The sequence below is a fragment of the Xenopus laevis genome, chromosome 2L, assembly GCF_017654675.1.
Source record: "Xenopus laevis strain J_2021 chromosome 2L, Xenopus_laevis_v10.1, whole genome shotgun sequence".
NCBI lineage: Eukaryota > Metazoa > Chordata > Amphibia > Anura > Pipidae > Xenopus > Xenopus laevis.
This window is the reverse complement of record NC_054373.1, coordinates 95,472,928-95,490,317: the sequence shown is the minus strand read 5'-3', so window position 1 is coordinate 95,490,317 and position 17,390 is coordinate 95,472,928. Positions and strand designations below refer to the sequence as shown.

Here is a 17,390-nt window from a genome sequence, read left to right as displayed (position 1 = left end):
CAAGATTCTCCAGTAAGAAACCCATCTGACCTGTGTAAAGCTATTCTTTGTTCCTGACACTGGAGCTAGAAGCTTTTCTATCATAGAGCAGCCAAACAAAACTCACATCTCTGTCTGAGAGCAAGACGACCAAAGAGTAGATTTTCTTTGTCCTGAAATTTCAGTTTTGGACAACTGGGGGGTGCAATGGTTTTAACCCAAATAAATTATTTTAATTTTTATTATTTTAAAGTGTTTTTATCACAATTATTCCTTAGCACTCTTCATTCTCTAAGCATCTCCGTGCTCTGGTCACAAAGTGCACAGACAATAAGTGCAAAGGTGCAAAGCAATAAAGGCATGTGATCTAGGTACCATATGTCAAGGTTCTATATTCTACCGTTGGCTGAACTATGGAGGAAACACTCGTCCTGCAGTATCTACATCAGTGATCCACAACCAGCTGCTCATGAATAACTTGTCTCTCCAACCAATCACCTGCTTTGGTCTCAAAGCAGGTGATTATTTTTGAATTCCAAGTTTTAGTTATATAAAATCCAGCTGTATTGCCAAACAGAGCTTCAATGTAGGTTGACAATCCACATAGTTGCTACCAAATGACCAATCACAGCACTTATTTGACACCCCAAGAACATTTCTCTTGCTTGTGCTGCTCCCCAACTCTTTCTTCTGAATGTTGCTCACGGTTCTAAAGGATGGGGACCCCTGATCTAGATGGTCAAATATTGCTTATTCTTGTATACATAATAAATGTTTTCCAAATGACGACTATTTCAGATATCTGCTGGTCCTTGGAACAAACCAGGCCTGGAGTTCAGTCATAGCTGAATGTTCACTATCCCACTGAAATATGGATGGTCACATTTATCGGCATTAAATTGCTTGGATTTCAAACCATTTAAAGGATTAGTACCACCAAAAAAAAATTAAAATGTTTTAATGGAATGATAATATAATGTAGTGTTGCTCTTCCCTGACAAAACTGGTGTGTATGCTTCAGAAACAAAACTATAGTTTATATAAACAAGCTGCTGTGTAGCCATGGGGGCAGCCATTCAAGCACAGGGTAAATAGTAGATACTACAGGGCTTATCTGTTATGCGCTGTGTATCCTGTGCCTTTTTCTCTTTTCCAGCTTGAACGGCTGCCCCCATGGCTACATCAGCTTGTTTATATAAACTATAGTAGTGTTTCTAAAGTAAACATGGCAGTTGTACCAGTGCAAAACTACAGTACATTATATTCTTATTACTTCTACACACTTTCATTTTTGGTGTTATTGTCCCTTTAAGGCTGAAGTGGTTAAAATAAAAATGCAGGTGGGAAAGGAGCTTGAGGTCTCAGCTGAGAGAGACCATAACAGCCTTCTCCTATCTGATGTGCCAACATTGTGGAGTATAAAGAAAATAAACAAGAACAAATAGCAATAGTGTTAAAAATAAAATGCTATTAATGGTAGCAAGCGCAATATATATTAACGCCTAAAAAGTGGCCTAATTTAAGAGGGAGATGGCCAAAATGTTGTAGGGCGGTAGCACAGAGCCACACAGAAGCTGGAGGGCTTTAAATCTAGTGGTTGAATGGGGAAAAAAGGAGGGGGAAGAGACATTGGGGAGGAGAAACACAACTGCCAGGAAAATACACAAACGTGATCATTTTACGTTTCCAAAAGCAGAACACAAAGTCTCTCTCGTTCCAGTCAGTAATGCTTCTACATTAGGCAAACCCCACACATGGAATGGTTATGCTGCCATTTTATAAAATGCACCGTGTCGCATGTGACATTATTACAACCAAGGGAACGTTTCTAAAAGCACAAACATTTGTTGCTTGAGTAAAAGCCACATTATTAAAGCGAGAGAATGTAGAAATGGCTCAGTTAAAGGGGTTGTTCATCTTGGAGATAACTTTTAGTATAATGTAGAGAGTGATATTCTGGTAACTAGGCTCCAAGTTACCCTAGCAACCATGCATTAATTTGAATGGAATATGAATAGGGGAGGCCTGAATAGAAGGATCAGGAATAAAAAGTAACAATAACAATACATGTGTAGCCTTACAGAGCATTTGTTTTTTAGAAGGGAGTCAGTGACGCCCATTTGAAAGCTGCAAAGAGTCAAAAGAAAAGGGGCAAATAACTATAAAAAGTAAATAATGAAGACCAATTGAAAAGTGGCTTAGAAATGGCCATTTATAACATAATAAAAGTTACCTTAAAGGTGAACCACCCCTTTAAGAGAGTGTATCCTTATCGCAAACACTTAGAGGCGCATTTATCAAGGGTCGAATTAAAACTCCCATGAACTCGAAAATTTGACCAATCGAAATTTACATCTGGGGACTTTTCTTTGTCACCAAGTATTTCATTTTAAAGAAAACAAAACGATACTTTCTTAAATATTTATATATTTCTCTATGTATAATTATATATACATATAATGCAAACTTGGTGGTTTTTTTCTCTGTATGTTAAAGTAAATACTCTGTATTTACAAAACTTGCATTTCTTTATCTGAACACAATTGAATTCCTTTCCAAGTAGGTCTGCAAATAGAGGAAATTGCCAAGACGATTTTTCTTTAGACCACACAAAAAAAATAAAAAAAGTCATAGAAAAAAAAAAAAAAAAAGCCAGAATGCCATCAATAAGATAATGTATTTACATAACACAGAAAAAATAAAATGGAAAAAAAAATACTCCAGATGGACTGCTTCTCATTAAAGGGGGGGGGGTTGATTTTCATTAGGTATTTAATGTTATCTAAATGTCATTTTAGGGCATACAAGTATTTTCCCCACACCATTTAGAACTGATAAAAAAAAAAAATAGTATCCCATAGCAACGGGCCTCACGACATTGCCGTGGAGCAATATTTTTAAAGAAATTCAACCAGAGTTTATTTGTCACTACAGGTTAAACCACCACCTAAATATTCAATGATATATTGCCATCAGGTTACTCTGTTTGCGGAGGTGCGATTATAAAAACGTAAGACCCGGTACCTTTTTTTTTTCTTTTCAAATTTATAAACACAGTGAAGTTCATTACTGTACAAGTTCTCTGCAGCTTAGCGGTAAAACCCCCGCACACAATGGTATGGACATTAACGCTCCTAAACTGCCAACATTCTGTACATCGAGACGATACAAATTTTTTAAGTTCCTCCTGCCCACCCCCCTTACAAAAAATAATACTCTAAAAGCAACCTACTGCAACTTTTAATTAAGACGAGTACATATATTTTAGACCAATTGCTTTAAAGCAAGAAGGCAGTATAAACCTTCTAGGAAAAAAGTTTTTTTTTTTTATAAAAGAGATTAAGAAATATAAGACAATTTATACATTTAAAAACTTACAATAAATAAGAGATGCAGGCATTTTTTTTCTATTGATAATAGGTTTTGAATCCATAGAACTTCCTCAGGATGTTTAAAAGTCATGTGATGAAACTCCTCATTGTTCCACATTATCCCCGAGCTTTTAGATACACTTTATGCCAGAGAGGATCCTATTCGTAACAAATACTGAGACTGGAGATGATTGTGAAAGTGTCATTGAGACTTTCAAAGAATAGATTTTGTGTGTGTGTCTGTGTTTAAAGCAATAATCCAAAATGGTTTATAACATTGAAAATGGTTTGATAGGTGGGAGGTCAGTAATAAATGGTCTGCTTGAAAGCAACAGGCGCTGTCAGCAATCAACAAAGCAAATCCATGAATATGGGGTGAAGGGTGGACCAAAATTCGGAAAGAAATAGAAATCCTCTTCTTGTGTAATCTTCCACTTTGCTCCAAAAGATCAGAGCGTGTTCATGATAAAATTATACAACTGGTTCAGCACCACAAAGTGAACTGGCAGACATGAGCGTCTGTCTTGAGTTGCAGGATCACAGGTTAGCCAGGAGAGGGCGTTGTACTGTTCCAAAACAAACCTGATTGGGGGGGATAAAAAACACACGGTCAATAGAGCAAAGTAAACAGGTTTTATTTCTTTTTTTCCTGCCCTTGTTTATAATTTAAAAGGCACATTTCCAGATTGACAAGAATAGGTGAAGCCAATTCTACTTAAAGGGGTTGTTCAACTTTACATCATACTAAAAGTTCATTTAGAGAGTGGTATTCGGAAACCTTTTTATATTGGTTTTCATTTTTTTATGAAGCTGCTGCGGTTGATGAAAAGGGAGGGGGTGAGATTACTGCTGTGCTGGAAATTTGAGTGAAGAGTGAGTGAAATTGTATCAGAGTCACATGACTGGGGGCTACTGGGAAACTGACAATATGTAGCCACGTGTCAGATTTCAAAATGAAATATAAACAAAAATCAGTTTGCTCTTTTGATAAAAAGATTTCAATGCAGAAGTCTGCTGGAGCAGCACTATTAAATGATGTGTTTGCAGAAAAATATGTTTTCCCATGACAATGTCCCTTTAAAGGTGAACCGCTCATTTAACAAACAGCCACAATTTTCTCAGGAGAAGGAAACACAATGTTAACATTTGATATTCAATAGAAAAATATAATTGGAGAATCCATCCAGGAGCTTCATTCTACAACTCCCAATACCCTATATAAAGCCTTTGCGGGAGGACTGAGAACATGAGAAACAAGACTTCTGTTATAGTAATAATGTGACAGCCACTGTGGACATGTCTAAAGAATGAGTGAGAGACCTGCTGCTCATCAGGGGATCTGAATTCAAATATAAAGTGCAATCCAAAGCTAACTGCCAGGTGTTTTTACACTAAAGCCAACATTATAATAATTTACTGGAAGAGCCTCTAAATAAAAAGAACCTTCATTTTAAAAATCCATGTTAAATGTTTTCCTACACTTAATGGGTTATTTACTAAAACTCTCATTTATCTCATCTTTTTATTAAAGCATGCGACCAAACTCACGATTCACGATTTTATCTTATTAAAAAAAAAAATCCTATTGCTATTTTAAAAATCCATTTATTGCATCATATTAAAAAAAACATCAAGCCCACATGGAGCTTAGGCTGGGGTCATGTTTTTTTAAAATGATACAATAAATGGATTTTTAAAATAGCATGAACATAGAGAAACATTTTTTCGATCAGTGTATTGCCTCTTTTTGGTCACTAGAGGTCTCTGTCATGCTTAATTTATGCACCTTACATTTATGGATTCTGTAGCCAATACATTTTTTTGGTGGCTATTTTAGTTGCCCTGAAGGGCAGAGACACATGATCAGATTTGGGGAGATTGGTTGCCCAGCAACAAACCTCCTCTTCTTCGGGGCGACTAATCTCTCCAAGCCTTCCCGCCAGCTAGAATGTAAATTGCCAGTGGGATGACACTTAGAAACGCTTCGTTTTCCAAAGTCGCCTGAAGTTTTCTAGTGAGGCAACTTTGGAAAACAAAGTGCTCCGAGTGCCACCCCGCTGGCCATTTAGATTCTAGCGGGCGGGGAGGTTAGTCGCCCGAAGAAGAGTTGATTTGTCACGAGACGACTAATCTCTGTCTCTGCCCTTAAACACATCTGTGTTTTACTACATGCAAGGCCAACAAGTGACTCATTATCAGATTAATCAGTCATAACATGTCCTTAACCTCCAGCTATTTTTAACATGCCATTTAAAAAGACACAGCTCTGCATTACCTGAGCACATCTGATGTCTGATTGGAGTCCAGTGGGTGGGAGTGTTTGCTATGAAGCAGCTCATCGGATTGCACTGAAGGCACATGGAGGTGCAAAGAGGCCTGATCAGAAGAAAACATGATCATGACCATCATTCATCATAAAAATAATTCAGAGAAAATGTATGAATATTCTTTATTCTAGGAAATTTGAACGTTTTTGTTTACCTTAAGAAAGAGCGGGCACTGATTTTGTGCTTGAGGACATGCTGACCAGAACCAGTCAGGCAAAGGACCAGCTTTAGCAGTTGATATAAAGTAACCAAGTGCCAAAGGTTGCTGCAGAATATAAGTCACTTCATCATGGGACTCTGTGGACAGTAGCCGGTCTGTACCTTGACCCTTCAATAAAAGGACAGAAGATGGTCATTAAATCAAAGTCATTGTACGATATACCAGAATGAGGTTCTTAAATATGGGCTTTGTTCAGAGTTATCCTAGCCGTTATTGTAGTATAAGCATTATAAACACGTCCTATAATAAACATGACAAATGAAACCGCTCAAGAGCTGGTTAAGCATTAACTTGACCCATACATTTAAAATCCGGAAATGAAAGTTTTAATAGGTGCTTGCACAGTGTTCTACTAAATACCACTGGTGTGGTTTCCCATAGCGACTAATCACCAATTAGATTTGAATAGTTGCCTACAAGTTAAAAAACAAAAATCTGAATACAAGTTATTAAAAAAATACATAAATAAATCAAGACACAAATTATAATACCTTTCCAGCATCACCTCCGTGTGGGTAATGGGATCCAGGTGAATGTCCTTGGGATCCAGTTGGAGATGTAGGAAGATTGTTAATGATATCAGGATCCAAATCATCCCCAGTGTCTAATAAATCAAAAATTCCCATTCCATCTGCACCATCTTTAAAAAAAAAAAGGGGAACATGTTTTAGTCTGTGTGCCATTAAGCAAGGATGTGGTTAATAAATGTCAGTATCTGGCAAAAACCGAAACCTCAGCACTCACCTATATTTATATAAGAAAAGAAAGACATTTTGTGCAATAGCGAACAACTGCCAAATACAGGGATTGACATGGTAGGACAAGTTAAATACTGTGCTATGATTACGTGTGTTAACACACGAAGCGCGTTAGGACGATTTATGTTTGTGTAATAAAGTGAAGTGAATTTTACAGCTGCCTGGAGTCCTGCTGAGTGTGTGCCAAACTGCCGGTTTCAAGTCTTATTGTCAGATGCATACTGTGTAGAAAGATTATAAACTTGCGTTTGTGTGTATAAATGAGAACGGGTGATTCTCTGGTTGGAAAATGACTAATTTAAAGGGGAACTAAAGTCTAAAATAGACTACTACTACAAATGTTTATGTTTAAACATAAACATGAATGAACTGCACCAGAAGCCTAATAAAACAAATGATTTATGCTTTCAAAGTTGGCCACAGGGGGTCACCATCTTGTAACTTTGTTATACATCTCTGCAAGACCATGCACATGCTCAGTGTGGTCTGAGCTGCTGCTTAGGGATTGTCATAAATTATCAAAAGAGCACAAGTCAAATAATAGATACAGCAAGTGTGATTAATAATCAGAATATGCAGACTGTACTGGGTCCTGTGTTGTCATGTAATCTAACTTTCTCCAACACCCCAAAACCAGTGGCTGCAGAAAAAAAAAAATCCTCCAAATAGAATCCCAGTTAATCTTTTTACATCTGGCTCCATGATCTTTGTCCCTGCAGTTGGAAACGGATGTAACCGCAAAAATAAAATCCAATTTTTACTTTATTAACTGAAAAAGAAACCTATCACCAATATAGTTCAATTAAAAAATCTGTACAGTTTTATATAAGAAACCTGATTGTATGCAGCGAAATTCCCCCTTCATTTACTTGCTCTGACTGCTGCAGATATGAATCTCTACATGGTCCCTGGCTGTTCTACAGGGAAACAAACAAAGCTGCTCCAGTTTTGAGAAGTAAGGTGAGTGGCTACCCCTGCTATTCGTAAGTATGATTGTTTCCCTGCAGAGCAGTTAGGGACCTTCTGAAGTTTCCTATCTGCAACAGTCAGAGCAAATAGAAATTTCACTGCATACACTCACATTTTTTAATTAAAGTATATTGGAGATAATTCATTAAAGAAAGTAAAAACTGGATTTTATTTTTTGCATTTACATCCCCTTTAACACAATGGAGCCCTTAAAACACCAATAAGGTTAACAAATGACAAGGCACTGTTAATGCTGAAATTTACTAAATTCTCTCAAATTTTAAATTTCTTTTTTTCTTTCAAAACTTTGCCAAATGCTCAAAGATGAAATAAATGGCTTTACAGCTTTTGTATGTATCAGAATAGCTTCCATCTGTATGATAACTTACCATTGTTTGTATTGAAAGCCAGATCTATGTTCTCAGTGGTGTATGTAGCAGAAGCTACCTGAACAGATGCTGATGTAGGGAAAACTAAAATGTGAGTGCATGATGTATCTTGTGGTGTGTTCAGCTGAGATGTCTGCATGGTCAGTGTCGTACTACGGCCAAATACTGAACCTGTTGATACAGAATCTACAAAAGAAGAAATATAAGATGTTTGCACTGGACACATAACTTTTAATCAGAGGACAGTATAGGTGAGACGTGAAATGCACATACCAGGCATGATCACAAATGAACCTTGTGGCTCCATTGCGACTAAACAAGCACTTAGAATGGTGGGAGAATCTGATGCAGATATACCACACATGCGGCACATGTCTTTTAACCTCTTGCTGAGTGACTGAAGATTGCGGCGGCTCAACAAACAGCTCCAGTCTGTAGCACAGTTTAAAAAAAAAAAATTGAAGGCTTTAAAGTCTGTTTACAAAATGACCATTAAAATGCAAATGAAATTCAAAAGTTTAATACATGTTCTGAAGCCATTATAGTAGAACACTTACCCTTTAACTCCCCATGGCCTATCCTTCCTAAGCGCCCTATCACCACCCTCCACGGAAGTGAACTCATTTGCACAAGCCCTTGGCACCACTCCCATAACTTCTGAAGACCACAACGGCGAGCAGAACCTTTTTTCCGTCGTGCTCTACAAACATAATGAGGAGACAAATATGTTTATTAACATTCTTGAAAACAAAAACGATTGAACCAGTTATAAACTGCATATTTAACTTGCCTGTTTGGCACATCAATATTAATGATGCAGGTCTCCAAGAGCTCCCCATAAAGGTCTGTACAGGAAGCCAAAACCCATCGCTGATCATGTGATAAGCAGTACCCAACAAACAAAACATTGTATTTTTGGCCAGCCTCTCCAAATGTTTCACCAAGCTCAGTCTGTTTATCCTTCACAGGAGCCAGAATAAATGGTGGTGTGTACAGACGGATACAGTCAGGTCTCTGTAAGTAAAAAAAGATTTTTAGGAAACTTACATGGAGAATTCATTAACAATGGCAACACATTTTACCTCTTTGTAGTATATTTTATAGTTAATAATATATTCCAGTCTCTTATTAAAATAAATGCACGATTGCTAGGGTAATTTGGATCCTAGCAACCAGATTGCTGAAATTGCAAACTGCAGAGCTGCAGAATTAAAAGCTAAATAACTTAAACCACAAATAATAAAAACCAATTGCAAATTGTCTAAGAATAGAACTCTCTATGGCATATTAAAAGTTAACTCAAAGGTGAACAACCTCTTTAATAAAGTTGTATGATTTTGCCAGCTTTTAGATGACCACGTGCTGTACACAAATTTTATAAATATGACCCTTAAGGGGTTATTTATTAAAGAAGAAGGAAAGTCCTTTTTACTTGGGGGCACCCCGAAGTGATTGTATTAACTTACCCGACACCCCTGGCCGGTGCATTGAACTGGAGAAAACTGCACCAGCCCGGGATTCCTGCACCAAGCACCACAGATCGATCGTTTTCCTGCTTCTTCTTTCAAATTTTCTGGGGCAGAAACATGCACAGTAGAACAAAATAGCCGACTTTTCGGCTAAAGTTCAGCTTTTTGCTCTATTGTGCATGCGCAGTAGCGAGAAGAAAGAAGAAGCGGGAAGACTATAGCTCTGTGGTGCTGGCTGGACACCGGTCTGGGGTGTCAGGTAAGTAAATGCCATCACTTGGGGGTGTCTAACTTTTGTTACAAGTCTTTTGCACTGTGGAGCTGCATATGTACAAAATGTATTCAAATAGAACTTACTTCTGGGCTCTTTAAAGCATTTTCAATAGCTAAACCTGGTCCAAATCCAGTTAAGGTCTTCACGTTTGTTGAAGCTGGAAGTGGTCTTCGGCACTGGGTAAACACTGAAAATGCTAATGATTTTAAGTGCTGTGTATATATTTGCCGATCCTCTTGTCGGACAGGCTGCAGAAAATACTGGCATGGGACAATCTGTAGAGAAATAAGTGTACAAATGTTTGATAATTATTGGGAAATTACTTCTAAATAAGTAGATACAGAACAAATAACACATGATAGAAAACGGTCTCCTACTTATGTAAGGAAAAGGACAGATCTAACCCTCTGCTGGCCTTCACCCAACATACATTTTGTTAAAGGACAAGGAAAGTCTATTAAACATTATAAATTATTAGACTGGCATATCTCCAGTCAGTTCTGCAGTACTCTGCAGCCTCCTCTATTAACAACCATTTAGCTTCGCAAGCGCCACACTTTTTAAAATAGCAGCCAGAAATAAAGACGTTTAGTAATTACTTTCCATCTTTTATTTTTTACTGTTTTACAAAATATTAGTTTCAGTTCGGTAGATCAGTAATTCAGGTGCAGACTCTAAAGTGTTCCTAAAATGTTACTTTGCAACATTTAGTGGATACATTTCAAACAGCATTTCTAAAGTATTAGCAACTATTGTATCAAAACGGTTTACAGTGTCAGCTACCCTCCCCCATCCCAGAACTGCTTTAGAAGGTGAAAAATGACACTTCAATATTAGAAAAACAGTTACACGGAAAACAGAAAGTACTTAGAAAAACTTTATTTCTGGTGAACTATCTGAAACCACCTGAACTGAAAGATAACTTTTTAAAAGTACATATGGTATTTAGCACATCCAAGAATTCTACACATCAGTCCATATTAAGCAAGGTTGCAAAATGGGCTCTTTAGGTTATATCGTTTGCAGACTACACCAATGCCCCTGACTAAGCCGATGGAGTGGCGAAACACGTAGGGCAGCATAGGTGGACGGTGGGGAAAGCTCCCATCCGGTCCCAATGTACCTAGGTAGAATTGCACCTTAGGAAATCGGATCTGAGAAGGGTGCGGGCCAATAATGTACGCACTATAGCGGATGTAACTTTTTACACTTTTCAGTGTCTCATACTAATGGGCACGAGATACCCCTGAAACCTCCACTTACAGTGGCTTTTTAATTTATATGTTTTTTAAGGCAATAGTCCTGCACTGCATAATTGTGAATATGCAGTGAGTTTGGTGTGGTTTGTAAATGGGCTTCTCCCTAGCAACTAGTTTTATTCTTTATTAATTAAAAGTTACGTTTTAAGTTACCAAGCAGTCAGCTGCTCTAATTGATATCACCTGAACTGAAGTCGAGGCCTGTACCCCAGATTCTTTTGGGTTACTCATGATTTTTCTTGTGGTGTATTTAACAATTACAAACGTGCGGGTGTAATACTGTTGTGTTTAAGTTGCTCTAATAGTACCATTTATACTACACTAATTATTCAGCAAAGGTATGCTTCAATATTCAGGCAGGATACAGCAGGGTTAGAAGACATTAATGGCCAGCACTCCCTACCCGTTATTTGACTGCTGATGTTAACCACTAGATTACAGGTAGCCGATGATAACACATTTGTCTAGAATGCCATTACCTGCACAGAAACTGTATTTCTGAGGTGGGGTGGGAGGATGTGCAACATTTCTAGAAAACAGCGTAGAAGTCCAAGCATCCACACACTAGATGCATTAGAGTCCTCATCTTTACTTTCATATGTAAAAGGATCAACAATATAAACCACTATGGCAGGTGGATATGTGATTGCGTGAGATTCTCCATCAGTAGGGACACCAACTTTATCCCGGTCCATTGTACTGAAAAATACAGAAATGATGCATGGTTTGTCAATTATTGTCAGCAAACCAGGAAACAAATGAGAAAAAAAAAAGACCACTCATTGAGCATTTAACAAAGACATCTAAGGCAGCAAAACACCCCACTTACCTCTCAGTGATCTCTGCTGCGGCCGCTGCTGCAGCTGCAGACTGTTCACTCGACATTCCAGTGTTTTGTTGCAACGTTGTTTGTTGCGTTTGCTGCCCTGCTTGATTGTTTTGAACAGAATTAACTTGTGCTGGAATGGAATTAGTGGTACTGTTTATACTCCCATAAGGAGGAAATGATGTTGGCTTGTTTCCTGCCATGCCACCAGTCACATTTGAAGTAGATGAGGCCCCTGTGGCAGTTGCTTGAGGCAGAGTGTTAGGAGTCACAGTAGAGGCGCTGATTGCTGCAGAAGAGTTTAAAGAGGATGGAGTGCTTGGATTTCCAGGTGTGGATGATGATGCCGGCTGAACTGAAACAGCCTGACTAACAGGGGGAGCAAGGTTTGGCTGGCATAACAGAGAATTATCTAGTGGCTGGGATGCAAGATATGGACCTTAATGGAAACATAAAGAGACAGATATTAAAGCCACGAATGCATACATATATACTGCACAAAAACAGTCACACAATAGCAATAAAAGCAATTAAAAACGTCAGTCTACCCCAAATGTAGGAAGGGGAGGCAGCTTTCTACCACATGACTTGGAATTGCCCACATATTACCCAATACTAAAAGAAAAGAATACACGATGAGCTAGCCTATCAGGGCCCCTGCTCCCCAGAGGTAGGCTTACTGGGACTGGTGGATGACATACTGCCTTTAAACAAAACCAGGTGGCTAATCTGAGTGCCATTATTCTACACCAAGAAGCTACAGATGATCAGATGGATGGCACCCAACCCCCCACAGTACCAGCCTAGATAACTGATCAATAAAACCTTCCCACTGATCAAACTCACATACGAAGGGCGAGGCTGTCCAGAGAAATTTGAAAGGGTCTGGGACCCCTGGTTAAAAGTTAATCCTGAAATACAACTTTAATAATCAATTGCGAGTGGTATCCCCCTGGGAAGCAACAAAAACAGGATCCTAACATACATAGCCCCTCTAATGATGCCAGCTGAACTATGCCTGATAAATGCTTATATGTAATGCTATATGTGAATATACCTTGCAGAACTGATCGATATAGGATGTGCTTATTCACACTTGTTGGTTTCTATCAACTCTTGCAATGTAAAAGCATAAATCAAAAAAGAAATAACAGTCTTACCTAGTTCATATCGGCAAACTTGTGCATACAATCGGAGTTTGCAATATGCTTCACTGTTGCCATTTGATGCCTGAGAAAACCATTCTGCAACAGGCTTCTCAGACAGCTTTTTAGCAGCAGTAGACCCAACCTTCATGATGCCATCTGTTAACTGTTTGCAGATAGCTCTATGCTGACCAAGCCTACAGGACTGTTACAAGAGAAAGATATGAAAATGTGTAAATGTCTGGGATGGCCTTTGTGATCAGTCACTATAAGGTCAATCATGTTATGCTGGCTGCTTGCTGGGGGATAAATAAAGAGTGACATTCAGATACAGTTCAACAAAAACGGGCAGCTTTCTACTTGCAGATGTAATTGCAACTAAACGGAGTCAGATCTCCTGCAGATCAGTTGGCTTCTGCTGAATTGTTTCAGCAGTCAGATCCAGCAGTGCAGAGAATATAAACAGTAATACTGCTTTTGAACACTGTGCATTTGTTAATAATGCATAATTAAAGGTTACTTAGAATTAAATTGTATTTAATTACACAAAAATGAAATAATTAAATGGAAGTGCACCTCTGCTAAATAATTTAAGATTAGAGAGAATCCAAGTAAGCAAGTTTCCTGCTTTTAATCCATTAAGTCTTAACATATTTCTGGTTTTCTGGTAATGCTGAAACAGAAATCCTGGCGATTTCTAATTCTTACTTCCACTAGACATTAAAATGACTGTTCTTGAGTTCAGAACAAGTCAAAAATCATTCAATGGACATGACAACGTCTGCGATCAGGTAAAGACATTTTCCAAGAAATAGAAAAGAATTACACCTTATTTTCTTCTTTGAGGCTTTTAAAGGAAAACTATACCCCCAAAATGAATACTTAAGCAACAGATCGTTTATATCAAATTGAATGACATATTAAAGAATCTTACCAAACTGTAATATATAATTACATAAATATTGCCCTTTTACATCTCTTGCCTTGAACCACCATTTCGTGACTCTATCTGTGCTGCCTCAGAGATCACCTGACCAGAAATACTACAACACTAACTGTAACAGGAAGAAGTGAGGAAGCAAAAGGCAGAACTCTGTCTGTTAATTGGCTCATGTGACCTTACATGTGGTTTGTATGTGTACACAGTGAATCTTACGATCTCAGGGGGCGGCCCTTATTTTTTAAAATGGCAATTTTCTATTTATGATTACCCAATGGCACATACTACTAGAAAAGTATGTTATTATGATAATGGTTCATTTACATGAAGCAGGGTTTTACACATGAGCTGTTTTACTCAGTATCTTTTAATAGAGACCTACTAAAACTTTAAAGAGCAGTATGGTGGCTCCTGCGTTTAGAAACATGTATGCCAAAAGTTTAGGTTTAGGTTTCTTTACCTCATACATTGCAGTGAGATCCCGAAAAAAACTTTTGGCTCCGTTGAGCAAAGCCTCATTTTCTGGGCACACAACAACATAAGCAATGTCCCTTTGTGACCCATAGGGTTCCAACATTAGTCTCTCCCAATAAGGCAGTGCAAATGGAGACAGCACCAAAAAATCATAATCGTAGCCCACAAGAAAGGTAGGGATTGGCAGTGGCTCTGGTGATTCATCTGTTCCTATTTAAATTAAACAAAATAAACAAAAGGATTACACCAAGAGCCAGTATACTAGTTAAACAAAAAGAAAACACACTTTACAAGAAATACTTTTTATTATACAAACTAGAAAGAAAAAATTATGCAGGCAAAATGTGATGTACAGTTTGAATGATCACTCTACAGGTGCACTGCTGACACCAGACAGGAACATTCTGAGCAATGATATTTACTAATAATGCACTGTACATGTCATACGTGTATACGGAAAAAACATTTTCATGCCTATAGACTATTACCTCATTTTGGTAAGCCACAAACCTCTCATAAGTGAACCTAGTTATTGGAATCTTCCCAGTGTTTTGATCCAAGTAGAGACCCTTTTGGTTAAAACACTGCTGCCTCACCCAAATCTCATTGAAATGGATGTGAACAATGCTCTATAGCCAACACTTTTGATAACGGTAGACCCTTTTAGGAATGCTTGCTTCTGCGAGTATGTAAAGAGTGTTTTGACAGATTCAGTCCTGTCAAAACATCCAGTGTAATATTAACTAATCTTACATTAAAGAATAAAAATAAAAAAAAGTAAATATCTGCAACATATTAGCGGCTTTACTGCATTAAGACAAAAATAATGCAATTAAACGCTCAGCTTAGACTCACTAAAACAAAGTAATCTTCATCAGAAAGGTCTATATAAATATACCAGTAAATCCTCAAAGTAATGCAGCTCTGAGTTATCTGTCAAAAGAAACACTGCATTTCTTTCCTTCTATTGTGTACACATGGGCTTCTGTATCAGACTTCCTTCAGCTTAAACCTCCAGGGCTAGGGCTTGAGCATGCTCAGTTTGTTCCTCTCCCCTCCCTGCTGTAATCTGAGGCCAGAGCTATAAGCAAGCAGGGAGTAAGTGATGTAAAACCAAGCTAATATGGCAGCTGCTATCCTAAACAAACTGGGAGAGCTTCTACAGCTGTTTACTCAGGTTTGGTAAAGCACAATAAATATAGTGTAATAGTTTGAACTATTGTGACTAATCTATTGGCAAAAAGCTGCTTCAGTAACTTTCCTTCTCCTTTAAGTGAGGCTCTGGAAGGTAGAGGAGGCCCATACAGGCCAGCATCCCCTCCACCATGTCACTATATAGGTCTAGACATGGGAAGATCATGAGTGGGGATGGACATGCAAGAATACATTTTGCTGTGTGTGTGTGTGGGGGGGGGGGGCTGGGGAGGATAATGTATTTTATAAATAGAAAGCTGCATTACCATAAGAGCCACGTCCGGCCATTTTGTGAAACTGTTGCCATGTTAAGGGTCCCTGCACACCCCATGACCGAACGGTCCTTTTTTTCTGAACTGCATCTTGCAACACGGGCTGTAATGAAAGAAGCATGCGAAGGATATCCTGGGAACACTGCATACTGGCATCTACAGCTGAAAATAAAGGGAGAAATCATAAAACAATTAGGGACGGTGAACACAGCACCATTTGTAAAAAAAAAAAAAAAAAAAAGTACTTTACGAAAAGAAACACCTGGAAAACTGTATATCATTCCTTCTCAAATAAGTTTTAAATGAAGTATCAAAGTCTGAATGCAAATATTTGTAGTACAATGAGCATTTATTCATATTGAGTTTAGCCATCCAATCCCCATCTACATAATCAAACCTGTCATTTTGTTTCCCTTCTTAATTATGATTGGCTTGACAATTGTGGCACAAAAAAAAAAAAAAACAGGCAACCCTGTAACACTACGAAGTGCCTAGAGGTGACTGCAGATGGTAAATGATTTGTATGCAAGTTGCACGATTATGTGATGTGGGATGGGTCAGAGAATTTGTTTCTGTATAGAGCTCATGTAAAACAAACTTATGTACTGGTTTAAATACATACATGATCAATAGGAAGCTCTTGCTTTATTCTCAGCGGCCTGGACTATAACAGTAACACTAAGGAAGGCCAAACTACCTTTAAAAGCAAAGATTTGCTAAAAGTATTCATAACTTTGAGTGTTTCTTATACTGGAAGCCCTATACATTTCTAAAAACACCAAGTTCTGGTCCATTAGGAATTCCAGCATATCATTATGCACTGGGACTGTTTTAGCTACAACTTGCTTTCCCAATGATACATTTCTCAGAAATAAACCGCCCAAACCTTAAAGGGATACTGTCACAGAAAAACATGTTTTTTCCAAAACACATCAGTTAATAGTGCTGCTCCAGCAGAATTCTGTACTGAAATCCATTTCTCAAAAGAACAAACAGATTTTTTTATATTCAATTTTGAAATCTGACATGGGGCTAGACACATTGGGGCTAGACATTATTTCCCAGCTGCCCCAAGTCATGTGACTTGTGCTCTGATAAACTTCAATCACTCTTTACTGCTGTACTGCAAGTTGACGTGATATCACCCCCCTCCCTTTTCCCCCCCAGCAGCCAAACAAAAGAACAATGGGAAGGTAACCAGATAACAGCTCCCTGACACATGATAACAGCTGCCTGGTAGATCTAAGAACAACACTCAATAGTAAAAACCCATGTCTCACTGAGACACATTCAGTTACATTGAGAAGGAAAAACAGCAGCCTGCCAGAAAGCATTTCTCTCCTAAAGTGCAGGCACAAGTCACATGACCAGGGGCAGCTGGGAAATTGACAATATGTCTAGCCCCATGTCAGAATTCAAAATTAAATCTAACAAAATCTGTTTGCTCTTTTGAAAAATGGATTTCAGTGCAGAATTCTGCTGGAGCAGCACTATTAACTGATGTGTTTTGCAATAAACATGTTT

The 17,390-nt window shown here is 38.2% G+C and overlaps 1 protein-coding gene across 3 annotated transcripts in view; it reads right to left on the bottom strand.

The window, feature by feature from the left end:
- Nucleotides 1–2,637: 2,637 nt before the first annotated feature.
- The window catches only part of med13.L (mediator complex subunit 13 L homeolog), a 61,500-nt gene continuing 46,747 nt past the window's right edge, over nt 2,638–17,390 (bottom strand). For all 3 annotated transcript variants that reach the window (XM_018246834.2, XM_041582218.1, XM_018246835.2), the window contains exons 17-30: nt 15,861–16,028; nt 14,387–14,610; nt 13,002–13,191; nt 11,845–12,280; nt 11,495–11,714; nt 9,840–10,031; nt 8,804–9,027; nt 8,571–8,713; nt 8,287–8,445; nt 8,014–8,199; nt 6,389–6,537; nt 5,832–6,005; nt 5,626–5,726; nt 2,638–3,932 (exon numbers count right to left, since the gene is read on the bottom strand). In XM_018246834.2, coding sequence (XP_018102323.1) covers nt 3,800–3,932; nt 5,626–5,726; nt 5,832–6,005; nt 6,389–6,537; nt 8,014–8,199; nt 8,287–8,445; nt 8,571–8,713; nt 8,804–9,027; nt 9,840–10,031; nt 11,495–11,714; nt 11,845–12,280; nt 13,002–13,191; nt 14,387–14,610; nt 15,861–16,028 — 2,699 coding nt within the window. In that variant the 3' untranslated portion in view covers nt 2,638–3,799. The remainder of the gene's footprint in view (nt 3,933–5,625; nt 5,727–5,831; nt 6,006–6,388; nt 6,538–8,013; nt 8,200–8,286; nt 8,446–8,570; nt 8,714–8,803; nt 9,028–9,839; nt 10,032–11,494; nt 11,715–11,844; nt 12,281–13,001; nt 13,192–14,386; nt 14,611–15,860; nt 16,029–17,390) is intronic.